Below are 15,077 nucleotides of genomic sequence, written 5' to 3'. Positions count from 1 at the left end.
GCCTCTCTCTGCTGCTGCATCACCATGAACTGATAGCTGAAGTGACTCTAATTTAGCAGTTACCACTGTATGTGCCTAACTGCCATCACATTATGCCATGTACATTGCTTTATACCTATAGAAATGGAATTTTAGCTCTGGGTTTTATTTCTAAGATGCTCAGTACACTGACATTCCCAGCAATTCACTCTTTGTAGTCCGTTTAAGTTCGTACTGTTCTGAATAAGTTTCATTAAAAACTTCTGTGCCTCACTAATCCCCCATTTTCCAGACAATCTACCAGTAAGTTGAACAGCATCAGTCTCTAAAAGATTTGTGCGCAACTTTGCTTATGGACTCGCTGCATTCTGAGAGCTGACTGTTTAGTCCTGCTTATTTTTTCCTGTCTACTGCTCAGGCACTAGTTATTCTAATCAGTTATGAAATGGTTTATCCCTTGGCAACTCAGTTTCTTTGTACTTGAGCTATAGCTCCATTCACACAAGTATTTGAAGAGCACTGGTAAATTACTTGCCAGAAATGGTGTCGTTTGATTTTGATTTGTCATTAGGCTGTTAAGAGAGTGCTGTTTTGAAACATTAACCTTAATGTTATCTTTACAAATATGATTAAGGATGTGTATTAAGAGAGTGTTTTGTGATTTAGGCTGGAATGAAGAGGGAAGCCTCACCCTCGCACATGTTACCAGGACAGCAGAGTGTTTGAGGTTTTTTATTCTGGAAAATATTCAGGTGAAACATACTGTGAAAATAAACTTTAGAAGAAGCAAATGTTCACAAAATGTCTTTTAGTAGCTACTGTTTAAACTAATTTCCTGCCAATAGGGTCATTTAGGACAGAAGGGGATCAAAAGTAAAAGCAGTGTGATATTTTACTAACAAGTGGTCAAAGCATACGAGCACAAAGACTTCCAGTGAACACAACGGCACCAGGAGCAGCCGAGCTCCCTGTCCTGCAGTAACACAGACATGTGTGGTACCACTGACAGTGTACAAACCATGTTCATGGCTGGTCTTATCTGCTCATGCTGTTTCAGCAGTATGGATCATTCTGGCTGAAATTCCACCCTGTGCCACCTAAACAGCCCTCCAGCTGGCATCTCATAGAAACTGGTCTGCCCTTCAGTCAAGGGGTAAAATTCAAATTTAAAGTGTTGCCTCGCAAAAGTCTTGCATTACAGAAAGCAACCAAAAAATCCCTCCAAAACAACAACCTCCCCAACCCCCCCCCCCCCCCCAAAACCCACACACGCACAAAATCTACAACCTGAGACATGAATCCTGACCAACAGCCAGAAGGAGCACTGGAGGTTAAATCAGGGAAAGATAGGAAATCAAATCCAGAAACTGAGTGTCAGTCCCTGTTGTGCAATCTGTTTTCACAGAATCAGCTAAATCTGAGTTAGTAAATTCTACTTCAGCTTTTGCTCCTACCGCTGCTATATCCACAGTATCTGGGAAATGACTTAGATACATCTCTGGAGAACAGCATGGGTCCGATGCTTCCAAAAGGCCACATTGAATACGTTCATGTGTGAGATACATGTGCCAGGGTAGCCGTCCCAGCTGCACAACACATGATGTGTCAACTGCTTTACATAGGGTGGGTCAGGAAGAGGCTCATTAAAGAGAAACGCTACAGCTCTGCTTGCAACATCTCTGCATCCTTGTCCAGTTTTACACTGAAAAAAAAAAAGCACTGCTTTAAGAAAAGGGTTACTCTGGATGGAGATCGAAACCCATACAGAGAGGCCAGAAGAACTGTGCCTGGTACCTTAGACCTAGATATATCACTGATCTTTCATATCATTATTTCATCTTGAGGGAAGAGCGTAAATTATTCTGATTTAACTTCTTCTGTGATAATAATTACAATAAATTATTCTGATGACCAAATGCAGACTGTCTTACATAGGCGATGAAAGATGCGAGAGCTCCTTGTCCTCAAGCTTGCTTTCCAGTAAGGGAGTCTCAACCGGATGATTTCCTCTGAGCAGAATTCCTCTCCTGTGTGGAAAATGCCATGATCCCACTCCCTAAAGGCATGCAGAACCTAATTCCCACTGAAAACATTCAGGGAGTTTGGTACATAAATGTCCTTCAGATTCATCCTATCTATAAACAGGGCCCAACCTTTGAGATGGCTTTCTGCGCAGAAGCATGTGGCTTTTCTAGGATAAGACGGGCAATGAGACAGCACATTTTGCAGAGTAAGGAGCCAAAGTGTGGCATTTCTGGCCAGCATGAGCTTGCATCTGTGGCCACATTTTTTTGGTGCATCTGCTGGGAAACAGTGCTGGAGGGGAGTTGAGTTACATCACTTCTTTCAGTACTGAATTGTCACCACCATTAGGGACGTTCCCCTCAGTGGACCTGAAAGCTGTTCCTGAACAAGTGAAGATATCATCATATGGCTGCTATAGAAGATAACGGGTTTTCTCCCATTTTCCCATCCTTGACCCTTCTGTTCTGACCTTTTAGCTGTAAAATAGACTTTAGCCCCACCACGTTCAAGAGTGACAACTGCACCCCAGACCTAGAACTCGCACCTCACTATCATACCTGTTCATACAACGTATGCATTGACTTCTATTCATCTAAAACCTTTAGAACAGAGCCAAGACAGTGCTGTCCTACTCTTTGTCCATTTGTTCCTATTGCGGGGGTGGGGGCGTCGTGGGTAACTCACTGAGACAAAAGCCTGAAAGTGGATAGCTCTGCAAGTGTCAAGTGGCATCTGGGCTCGCTGGCCCTGTCTGTGATACATACCTGTTCAGAAAATTTAAAGATTTTCACAGTGCTAATCCTTGTTACGCAATCTGCAGCCCATTCGCTATTCCTTTTTGGCTTTATTTTTAACAGGGCCTTAAAACATATTTTTCCTTAAAATGACAACATTCTTTTCTGCTGCTTTGTTCGTGGGGCTTTGTGCACTCATAAACAGTTTAAGAGCTCCCTTCACACCTGCAGTGCACATGTGCGCCTGTAATAAAGATTCTCTTATCTATCTTTCACTGATAACTTAAGAGGACAGTGTTTAAGAAAAGGCACCATCCTTGCAACTGTAATGAACAAAACAAAACCAAAATCCCAAACCTACAGCAGTGACAGTAAGGCCAGCGTGCCTGGGGAAGGAGGGAACCTGACCCGTGAAGCTCATCAGAAAATCTGCTTTCCCAGGGACTAAAGAGTGCCTCTAGTTTTGCTGTCTCGTATTTAAACCCTGCATAACTGAATCCATTGAAGTGCACCAGTAACTGACATTACATTTCAAATTAACATATTCTGCCTATCAGGCTTCTCCATGCATGAAGGTCTTTAAACATTTTACAAATGTTTTTTAATAAAGCCATCCAAAATTCCTGTCAAGCACAGGGCCAAATATGTCTTTCCCTGTTTGGCAAACCAGGAAAGCAAGCAGGGAAAAGTTAAACATGAAACTTTGACTTTCAAACTCATTCTTCCAACCACCTGATAACTGTCCCATGTCAGTGCTCTAGCCAGCTGTTTCTTCTATACTTCTATTGAAATGCAAAGATAAAAAAAGCTCTTGCATTTTCAAAAATAATATTAATGCATTTTGATTTATGATTTATCTCTATCACTGTTGTTTAGATAATACTTAAACCAAGATTTTCTTATGCATATAAATACGGGCTAAGAAAGTCTGAGTTCCTACCTCTGAAGTCCTTAGAAAATTTTGCACTAATACATTTTATATAGTTGTGCAATACCAAAATGTAGAACCTCCTATTCCCATGTAATAAAAGATGCATCTTCTTTCCCCTGCTAGTCGCTTCTCTAGAGTCCTTCATCTACCTTTATGACCCTGAAGTTGGAGCAGGGAGGCTGAGGGGAAGGCAAGTGGACCTGTGACTCGTTTCCAGCTAGCAAACCCTGCTCAAAGACACAAGGAAGCAGCCTGTACCATCCAAAGTTTTTACTCCATCCTTCCTTGACCTCCCTGGACTCCATGTTGCTTATGTGGAAAATCACGCAGTAATGCTTCCCAATTAACATAATCTGAACTATGCTAAAGCTATGCTGCTACTTAAAACCAGCTTGCTCAGAAAATGTCCCCCAGGGACTTGTTTACGCAGTGGGGAGTGGATCAGCACACACTGGACTGCAGTGCCATGACTTCTCTTTTGGGCTGCCTCGTGCTGGTTGTACACTGCTTGCACTGACATCACTGGCTCAGTGGAAGGTTCCGTGGAAGGAAACCTTTAATCTGGCCTAACCACAGGACAGTTTGGGATCGGCAAGACCTCCGCAGCCTCTTTCAGCGTAAGCACTGGTACAAAGTCTGAGAGAAATTTCCCTCCATGGAGAAAACCTTAATCTTCTGGTTAGACACCACCACACACTACAATTTGATACTTAATAAATTGTCGTGAAGCTATAATACAAGTATTCACTTGGTCACTTATCCTTTTAGTAATAAAAAACAATTGGAACTGAATTTCAGTTTCAATTTGTTGCAGCTGCTGTGGCAAGGACCCCCTCAGAAAGTAATTTCCAGAGGATTCTTCTTGTTAAAAAGCCATTTCCTTGGCGAGGAGTGGGATGTCTGTAAGATAGCAACAGCGACAAAACCAAGCACAGAAGATTGCAAGCATTCCTGAACAGCATTTCAAAAACCCTCTATTTATTCAAACAATTACAATTCAGACAATTTATGCAGCTAAGCAGTTTAGCCCCTCCATCAAAATATAAAGTAGACTTTTAAGCCTAAGTTTTGATAGGCAGTTTTCCTCATTAACCCTAACTATGACACACAAGACAGCATCAAAACTTGGCTCCACCCTGGCAAAGGTGTGGCAACCCCCTGGTTTCCCAGTCCTTCCACAGCTCCCAGGATTTCCATTCTTCAGTTCTGACCCACATCCACTTTCTCTCCCCACCACACAAGTTGGTTGAATTATGTGGTTATGAAGTATATACATTTCAAATGTAGCTTTTTGGGGAGTAATAGGAACTGAGTCAGTCTGGAGGAACAACTTGCAGTCTTGCTGGGCAACCCCATAGTGTTCAGCTCAGACATTAGGGCATGTGGTTGGTTACGTGGGTCAGATGGTATAATTATTGCTACCTGAGTGGATGGCAAACTGAAATTTAAGAATGACAAGTCTGGTAAAACTTTCAGGCTATGCTAAATAAAGGAAACAGTCTTCACATCTACTTGGTGGCTCCCATCACCCCAGGGAGTTAATGAGATAATGCCCCCACAAAGAGAAGACTAATGACACCACGCTGTTTATCTCCCATGAATTTATCATCAGAGAACATACCAGCCATGCCACCTGCTCTAGCCTGCCAAATGGTCACCCCGTTCCCTGACGCAAGCACAGGATGGTAGCCAGCTTTTTCTTCCCTTCTGCTTCTTCCATTATGATTATCCCTTCATGTTACCCACCATATGCTCTCTCTCTATGTGAAAGCTGTACATTAACTATTTAATCACAATTTGTAACTCCTTCTTTGGTATGGAATGCCGTTGTCCTGTCTACCTCTGAAGGAGGAAATGGTCATTTGACATCTCCTCTCTTCTTCCCTCCTGCCTGAAGAATGACAGGGGAGATTATGTTTGAAAAAGAAAGTAAGTATCCACCTCAGTACTCCTCCTACCAGAGGAGAAGTAGGAGATCCACAGATCTGACTCTGTGTCCTGGACAACCCAATGCTCCACAAGATAGAAACAAAAACTTTTCTCTTTTAAGATCCTGAGTCTCCCAGGAAATTCACAATGAACTGGATGGGAGGCAGGCTCTGCTCTCTCGTTTTCAAGATGAAAGCAAAGGAACAAAGAAATGCAGCACGTTCTGCAGCCTGTGCTAGCCCTGCCAGGTCAGAACAACAGAAGCTTCATTTGGCTGTTTTTCACTCAGCTGCTACCGAAGACACACTGTGAAGGCAAACTCTCTGCCAAGCCCAAGGCTCCCCAACACAATCTCTTGCTTGCAGCTCTATGTCATATTGGAAAGAGGTTTTTCCTCCTTTAAACTCATGCTCTATAAAAACTCACCCTGAATAGAGACCATATAAGCCAAAGCATCTCTGTGTTATGGTCCATATGGACACACCCACGGTAAGAAAATCAGGGAAAGCACTCAGGCACGCCAGCAAATCTAGCTGTAAGAGTGGGTGCAGGTGCAGTCCTCCTTAGAACTTGCAGCATTGGGAAGCCCAAAATCTATTTTCAGTAGTGACTTCAGCAAACAAGCTATTTGAGATGGGACCCAAGCCCAGGTCCTAGATTTCTATGGCTTCTTTTGAGCTGACATGAACACTTGACTGGCCATCTAGAGTACCGTGGCTGTACTTCATGAAACACTAGATTTTTGCTCTAAAAAAAAAAAAATGCTAAAAGAAGGGGAGAAAGTCATACAGAAGCAAAAGAGGGTAAATACAAGATGGTAGCATATCTGTCAGTACCTTTTTTCTATTATTTTTTTTTACACAGTCTAAATTTTTCTGATACTTCTGAGAATTAATTTAACTAAGTTAATGCCAACTAAAGCAGTTACTAGATAGAACTAGCATTTTGTATTTCTGTCAGTGGTTTTACATATGGTTCTCTCCTTGGCTTCCAGAGACCTTGTTTTACAGCAAAATGTCCAGCTTTAGGACCTTTGCAGGCTGTCAAGAAGAGGTGCACCACTTCCTGTAAGAACACATAGCAAAAGAAAAAATTCTGGAAACTACCCTGCTCTGTGCAAAAGGAAAAATAAAGGAGCATCGTCCCCATCAGATGCATTACTTTCCCTGATGCCATTCTAGCTAAGAATGAGATTCCAAGAGTAAAAGTTTCCTGCTGCAACATAAACATACTCCGTTTGCAATTCCTTTTAAGAGATCTCCGCTTTAGGCATTTCAGACTTGCAGGGAAGAGATCACACTGACAGCAAGTCACTGCTTCTACTCAACGCAAGCTGCCAAAATGTGTAGAACTGAACCCTGTCTGCTCATTCACTGGACCGATAAATACACTTTTAAAAGCATGCACAGCCTGATTCACACTTACATGATGCACAGAGAATGAGGCAGAGGGCTTCCAGAGTGAAGCAACACCTCATTCCCAAGCATGTGCAGAACAGTCCACCTTCGCTAACTGCTAAAAATGCTAAACCAGTGCCATTTGCACTACATATGTGCAACATGCATGTCTCCAAGATTCATTACTGTGCATATGAAAATTCAATCATATCAAAGCTTAGCTTTAAGAAAGTCCCAAGAGGCTGAACTGTGTGCTTATGCACTTTGAGGGGGAAAAAATCCAACAACTCTTAAACTTGATTTTCTTTTTTGTAGCGTTGCCCTGGTCTTTCCTTTACTAAGAACAAAATAGCTGCTAAATGAGTGAACTCCCCATCCCCACTGTGTTCACATCTGTTAATTTTCATAACTCAAGTTCTGTGTGTGTGAACACAACTGTATAAATCATAGATGGGATTAGGGCTGATCCCATCAATACTGTAACTGAGATGAACAAAACTCATTATTTTATTTGAAAATAGCTGTGCTTTGGCCATTTAGTATGACCATATGTATCCTTCTATGCCATCTCTCTCTCTCTAACACTACTTTCTGTAGCTCATTCTTGAACAAAGGATTCTGCAATGAACTTGGAAGTATCACAAATTCACTTATTTTTGCATTTCATTGCGATTTGAAAATTGCTTTGTGTTCATGAAATTTTCCATTGATTGCCTTTCAATCAGAAAGGGGAAAATTATAGTGAAGAAAAGCAACCTTTGGGGACACATACAGTCATTGCGCATCCTATAACTGATCAAAAAAGAAGAGATTAATATTCGTGTTCTCTAGTAGAAATAAAAACTTTTGCAGGCAAAATTAATTTTTAAAAAGTAACAAAACAAACCTTCTGATCTTCCTAGCTTTTGTATGGGCCTTTCACATCCATGAATATGAAGCTCATAGAAGCTGTTTTCAACCTAAAAGTACCAGAAACACGGCCTAGAACATAACACTGTAAAACAAGGATACCCAAAGAATTATCCTCAGTTCTAAAAGAAAAAAAATAAATATTTTAAAAATATCTAAAATACACCTAGTTTTACTGATGCAGGAAAAGCAGAGGCAGCTTCTGGTTTTCTTCCCCATTTCTGCAGTGACATACAAACTTCAGCTCCTCAAATCAAATGTCTAACAACTGCAGTGCTGACACCAACACGAAGCTCCCCAGGAGCAGGACGTGGTGACAAGCCATGTGCCGAGGATGGAGCCAAGTGGGGGCTGCTGCCTCCAAGTCCAGCCCACTACACCCTGACTTTTGCCAGCCACAACCAGTGTGTAAATGTAGGGGTAGCATGAGCTTGGCAAGCTGAGGCAGGAAGGGAAGGTTTCTGCTTTGAAGGTGTTGTCCAAATTAACACTTTTACATACATATAAAACTTGTTTGGATATACTTTAAAAAACCTCAGATACGCAAAACCCGAAGAGGAAAGCAATGCTCAAGAAACAAACAGAAGCGTGAGCTTCATGAGACTCCTCCTTTGCAGAGTTAAATTCCTCCTAAACGACATTTCCAGGGTGAGGCATTTGTAAGTACAACTGTAAAAGGACCAAAGGCTCAACTGACAAACCATGAGATATGAAGTGCTTGCAAGATACATCCGGTGTTGAGATAATTAAAATCGAAATTAAACTTGTGCTGTATTTGCATCTGCAAAACATCAGTTAATCAAACATAATGAGTTAATCAGACTCATTTTTCTGAGGGCAAAATGTAATCATTCTTCATCATCTTTTGTGTTGTCCTTAGACTCTGACAGACTCTCCAGACTGACTCTTCCTAAGTATTTGCACACCCAATAGCACATCAAGGTCCTGGAACTTTTCTAGGCATTGATGCAACATTAATAGGAAATAGTTGTAGTAAAGCCACTTTATAGGAGGTTTTGCTCTATATGAAGAAGTCAAATAATAACAACAAATTGAAGGGGACATGAAGCATGACCCAGGAAGGAGATAATACTCTGCATCCCATTTTTGCAATCAAGAGACAAGCCACTCGGCTATTTAGCAAGACTGCTGCCAGTAAACCAGTATGCCTCCCAGATTCCTAACAGCAAACAGCAAGAGCAAAGAACACATTCTCTGGTGACCTCTGCAGATTTAGCAATTCTGTTGGTTTTTTATTAGTAGTATTAAAAAAAAAAAAAAGCAAGCTGTTTCTGGATGTAATGTCTAGGTATTGTAATTAATTTATTTTTAATTCCATGGAGAAATAATTTATACTGTCTTGGTTGCTAGCTATTTAAGATATTGTGGTTACATTTTTGGTGTCTTTGGTACATTTTATTGTAACATTCTCAGGGCACTGCAGTCAATTACTACATCTCATGCTGTTTTACTTGCTACAAAGCATCATCCAAGCATTTTCTAGCAAGTCCTTGTGGGTAACTACGTCCTGTTCAAGAAACACATGTATGTCCATGCGATGATAGGTATGAGATCAGTGTCAACTTAGCCATTTGGATTAATGCCTTTTTAGTTTGGCTTCTGTGGTCTCAAGCCTCTTAGCTCAAGCTGCGATAGAGTTTAAACAAAAAAAAGTACATTTTAAACAGAGTACATTTGGAATAGAAAGATTTATCTGAGATCTGTCTATTGTGCCTCTGCAGTGCTAAAACTTGTCCCAGCTTTTCACTCCTCTCTCCCTTTTCCAGACCTCATTTCTTACTCAGCCCCACAGTTGTGCCGGTCCCCTCTCTTGGCTGTCCCAGCTCTTCCCTTCATCGCTGCTGCGCCCTTCGTGCATGTGGGGGAAGTGGGAGGGACAGTCCCAGTGGGAAGCACAAACTCAACTAGCTATGCAGCAGCAAAGGGAACAAGAGACACATCTTGCTGGGGAAAGAGCTGAAACAATGGCTTGTGGCCAGGACTTGGAAAGGGCAGAAGATAATATCGCCCATGGATTAAAGAATGAAAACGGCTAGAAATAACGTTTGGTAGGTCTCAGCCTACGAGATCATTAAAGGTGGTTGACTGTGAAGGAATGCAGACCCTAGCACTGATGGAGGAGACAAGCCTCAGAGAGGAGAGGGGACTATAATCCAGAGGCAAGCAGTCAAAAAGATGGTGAAGTGAATTAAAGATGCTACAGAGCCATCATTCAGGAATTTATGGAATGGCTATGCCTTTCACTCACAGCTACGGTACGTGGGATTTTCCATTTCAAATTGCATCTCTATAGTTGAGCAAGAGCACTCACACGGAAGAGCTTGCCCTAACACAATGGAAGCTGTAGCCAACGTGCAGAAAATCTAAGCCACCATCATTGCTAATCTGTCCTTTTTCATATATGATCCTATTTACCGTATCATATTTATCTAGAAAGATTATATATCCAGAACAATTTCTCAGAGTGGCTACAGTACTGAAGTGTTAGCTGTTCCTAGAAGCCATTTCTCTAAATCAAGTTTTGAAAGGAAATTGATGGCAGACACTATATAGTACTGCCCCCCCCAAAAAGTAACCCAGTCTAACATGCACTGTACACTCCTATTTCAGAGCATATTTTTCCCGTGTGCAAATGCTGTAGGTACTTTCCAATTCTCTGTGAAATTGGGGGAACATTAACGGTTTGCAGAAAGGAGAAAACAGGAGTGACTGTGAAGAAAGCGAAGACAGTGAAATCTCACTGATTTAGCCTGTCAGTGCTTCTATTCTCTACTGATCCAAGGTAGTAAAGGGAATAAGAACAGAAAATATATAATATTCCTCAGAAAGACATAAAAATGCAAGTCTTACTAAAATCCACATTTTCTCTGCCAGTCCCTCCAGCAAGCGGGATCAGCTTGCTTTGCTCCTGTGAGTATTTTCATTAATTTGAACTGGAACTTTGCCTGATGAAGGAGTGCTGGACCTTCTCTTTCTGGGCAGAAGCACTGACACTACCAGCTGAAATATATCAGCACTCTAGATAAGCCATGAACTATTGTATCTTATGATTTATTGCTGATTAAAGACTCCCAAGTTGCTCCTAGTCCTGAGAATTAACATAATTGAAACTCTTACATTAACATGTTAGAGAAATGTTCTGAAAGTGCATTAGTTTACCATACTGAATAAGCAAATAGGTTGCTGGCTGATGGTCTTTCATCAGTTTTAGCGAGAGCCCTCTGATTTCCACTACATATATCTGCAGAGACTTGAACGCACAGCTCAGAGCTGATACAGCAAAATTCTATTAATTTTCTTTTAAGCTGCATATCCTTGGTCCCTACTAAGACTATTTCCTAGTTGTAAACAAGACGCTGAGCTCACCATTTAATGTTACCAAGATATAAAAGGTACTCCCACTTCTGACACATTATAAATTCAACTAATGCAATAGATTGTTTTAGGAAGAAAAGCATAAACCTGTTCTTTTAGCAAACAGCATGCAAAACTTCAGCACAAAGTCCCATAATCTAAACAAATCAAGTACTAACTTAATATAAGGATACTTTAAAACAAAATTATGAAAATTTCATGTCTTAATTCGTTGAGATGTGTGACACTGCTGTTAAAAAATGCAGCAGTTTACCAACCCCGCAACTGGAAGTATTACTAAAGATAAAGAATTATCACAAAAGGGTTTTTTTTGTTTGTTTTTCTATTCTCTTCCTTTCTTTTCTTCTTTTTATTGTAGTTCTGTGTTAATTGTGTTGCTTCAGGCAGATGGCTGAAAACATTTACGTGGACTATATCTGCATGAGCCTGTGCAGAAGCCAGGGATGGAGTCCCAGGGAGGGTGGAACCAGCACTGACATCCCTTGACGGGAGGTCAGGCTTTGCTCCCTGAGAGGCAAAGTCGCTGATTCTCCAGGGGTCTTTGCTTGTGCTACAAACGGGACATCTTAACATGCATGCCACCTCTTCTACCATTACAGATACTTACAGTGTTGTCTCTGACTTGCAGTGTACCTTGTGAGTTCATGCCAGTAACTAGAAGTCCCCAGCAAACAATCCAGGTTGGCAAGGGGCAAATCTTGCAAGTACGACTGGTGGGCAGTGCAACCTGTTTTCCAGGAACTGGGTGAATTATAATCAATCATTCTCAACATTGTGCTGAATACACATTGAAGTGCTAAAGATGTTGCACATAGGGAAAGGCAGCAAGACTTCCCCAAGAGGCAAAAATTATATATTGTGTTTGGGGCTGTACAGCGCAGCCCCACAAGAACCCACACTGAAACTCATGAGGCAGAGATAACACTCAGGAGGAAGATAGGTCTTATATATTGGTTTTTTGTGAATACACAGAAAACAAAAGAAAGCCCAGGGAGAACACATAAGAAATGGTCCCATGCTCCTGTATTTCCTCAAGGTGATTTAACATAGGAATTATTGCAACGTGCACTAGAAAAGAGCACAATGCTTCAGTAATATGAAACTTCAGCACAGCATCTGTTACTAAACTGCTCAGAGGTAAGGAGAGGCAACCAGATTCTGGGTAAATTATACAACAATTGAGTGGCTAGGGAAAGAAAGCTTGGAGCAGATTAAAAACAAATTTCTCACACGCAAAACCCAAAACTACCACCACTGTTGTTATGCCTGCACACAAACCCAAATGATAACATTCAATTATTAGGAAGCTGATGTGACAGACTTTAGCAAATGTAGTGGATTACCTTTCACTCATTTGCAGCTTCTCTGCTGCCTTAAGGAAAATGTAGGCAAGATACAGACACTTCAGGCGTTGAGTGTTTTGCCTTTTTAGTGCTGTTGGCAGCTCCCTTGCTGCTACACTGTTTCTTGCTTATGAAAAGCAGCTGTATTTGGAGGTACTAATAATACCCAGTAGTATAAAATCTGTACTTTCTGAAGACTACATCCTTCAACACCACAATGTGCAACATTCATACCATCCAAGTTGAGACTTGATAAGGAAGTAGAGAACTGATGGCTTAAAATGCTGATTTAGAGTTTACCGCAAAGATAGTTGAACAAAGATAATGTTCTATCAGACTTCCAAGATTCCAAGCAGAGTAGAGAGGAAAGATGACTGCATATACAACTCAGGGTCTTTTTTTCATAAAGTTTCTATAATCTTTTCTTTCTTCCTAACATTCAAACTTCAAATTCAGGGCTGTTACTCCCTGCTTATCTCAACTAGACATAACCAAACGTAACTTCCACAACCACTGGAGCATATTCTGGACAAGGAACTTATTTTCTGTCATATTAAGCAAATGAATGTGCCTTAAACTATACCACTGGGACAGTATTTTATTCTCACCGTGGAGAAAGACAACAGAGATCAACTTTCTAGGTGTGACTTTTAAAACCAATCTTGTTTCACTGCCGCAAACACAGTTTTCGCTTCATGCTCAAATTTTCCTCACCTATTGAAATTCAGTTCACTTAGTGTCTAAGAATGACAAGAAATGTCTTCCTTTACTTCTAGCAGCCCTTTGAAGGAGTCAGAGAAATGCTGAAGATTACAGTTTTTTCGGTTACTCTTTCTTCCATCAGGTATTCATCCGACAGAGAAAAATGAAAGGCTTAAAACCTTCCAACTCCCATTCGCACAGTTCTTAACACCAATTATGAGATGATATTGTCCCAGACAATCCCAATGAAGTAAAGTAATTAATTAAACACTGTAAAGTGCTGAAAACAATGTGAGGGCAAGACTAGCAATTATTTGCATATAGCACGCAGACGGACAGACACTCGAGCAATGAAGCGATGTCCTACCTCTCCTTGCCGGTGATAGTGCTTGGGAGGTTTTCCCATCTGCTCTAGCATTTTGCCCTTCTTACTGCTAGAAAGCGTCAGTCCCTGGTGGATGCCTGCAGATCTGTTGGTTGCCTGAGTTGGAGCCTCCCCCATCAGGGTGGACTTGATGGAGTTCACCTTGGAGCTGGAGCTGTCTAGCTGGGAGCTCTCCACGATCAGGACCGCGGCTAGTAAGAGGAGACAGCAGGAGCACTTATTCCACATCAGCACGATCATCTCCCCTCCCCCCAATAGGATTAGCTTTTTTTTTTTTTTTTTTTTTTTTTTTAAGGCAAAGAAAACAAAAGAGAGGGGGGGGAAAAAGTTTTGAAAAGTATCTCCCAAAGTTGTTAACGAAGCAACGGATTTCAATGCCACACACTCAAGGAACTGCTGTTCTGAGAGACACGGGAGAAAAATAATTTAAAAAAGAATCTCCTAGGAAAAAGATGTGTCAAGTCTATAGGCACTGAGCAACTATCGGGTCTGTGAAGCGATGGCTTTTTCCTCCAGGTCCTCAAGAAGTCCAGGCGGTTCTTTAATGACTGAGAGCAATAAGCTACGAGGCAACTGCACCCAGGGCAGCTCCCCACCAGCGCGTTTGCTTGAGCTTCAGAGGAAGAGGGAGGGAGGGAGGGAGGGAGGGAGGGAGCGCGGAGTTCCTTCCCCCCACTCCTCCTCTCCCGCCGCACAAGCCAGCAGAGAGGAAACTCAAACCAGATCCAATCCAAGCAGCACCGGCAAAAGCTGGGCTTAGTTTTCTCTCACTCTCTCTCCCCCTCTCTTGACTTTTTATTCCCCTCCTCCTTCCTTTTCTGTCTTTTGCCTCAGCCTCTGCAGCCAGCAGGAGTGAAAGCGCCCGCTCTCCTCCTCCTCCTCCCGCCCGGTGCGGGGCCGGGGGCTCCGGCGGAGCGGGCAGAGCAGGGACCCGGGGCTGGCCCCCACCCGCCACGGGGGCGCCGGGGCCGAGGGGCAGACCCCCGGCGGGCACTCGGGGGTCCCCGGCAGGCTCTCGCTGCCCCCCTTATTATTACAGCCGCCGGCGGGTGTCCCCTCGCCCCAGCCCAGCGGAGGGACGCGCCGCGCAGCCACTTTCGCCCCCTCCCGTCGCGTCCCCCCGCCAGTCCCACCCCCGGTCTGGGGGGTTCCCCGTCCCTCCGGCCCGGGCCGCACGGCGCCGGCATCCAGCCCCGAGGTGGGGGTGCCGGCCGGCTCCCCACACGGCGCTGCCCCCCGGAGCAGGGGGTGGAGTTGCTCCGGCTCCCCGAAATGCTCAGAGGCGCAGAGCGCGTTACTCCTGCCTGCGGTACGAGTAAGGGGCTGGCGCAAACCTGCCAAATCTGG

At 42.8% G+C, this 15,077-nt stretch overlaps 1 protein-coding gene across 1 annotated transcript in view; it reads right to left on the bottom strand.

The window, feature by feature from the left end:
• Positions 1 to 14,342, bottom strand: part of DKK2 (dickkopf WNT signaling pathway inhibitor 2) — a 41,948-nt gene extending 27,606 nt beyond the window's left edge. The window contains exon 1 of the mRNA XM_005238049.3: positions 13,713 to 14,342. Coding sequence (XP_005238106.1) covers positions 13,713 to 13,970 — 258 coding nt within the window. The 5' untranslated portion in view covers positions 13,971 to 14,342. The remainder of the gene's footprint in view (positions 1 to 13,712) is intronic.
• Positions 14,343 to 15,077: the final 735 nt, after the last annotated feature.

Source organism: Falco peregrinus, chromosome 2 (assembly GCF_023634155.1).
Source record: "Falco peregrinus isolate bFalPer1 chromosome 2, bFalPer1.pri, whole genome shotgun sequence".
Taxonomy (NCBI): Eukaryota; Metazoa; Chordata; class Aves; order Falconiformes; family Falconidae; genus Falco; species Falco peregrinus.
This window is presented reverse-complemented; position numbering and strand designations above follow the sequence as displayed.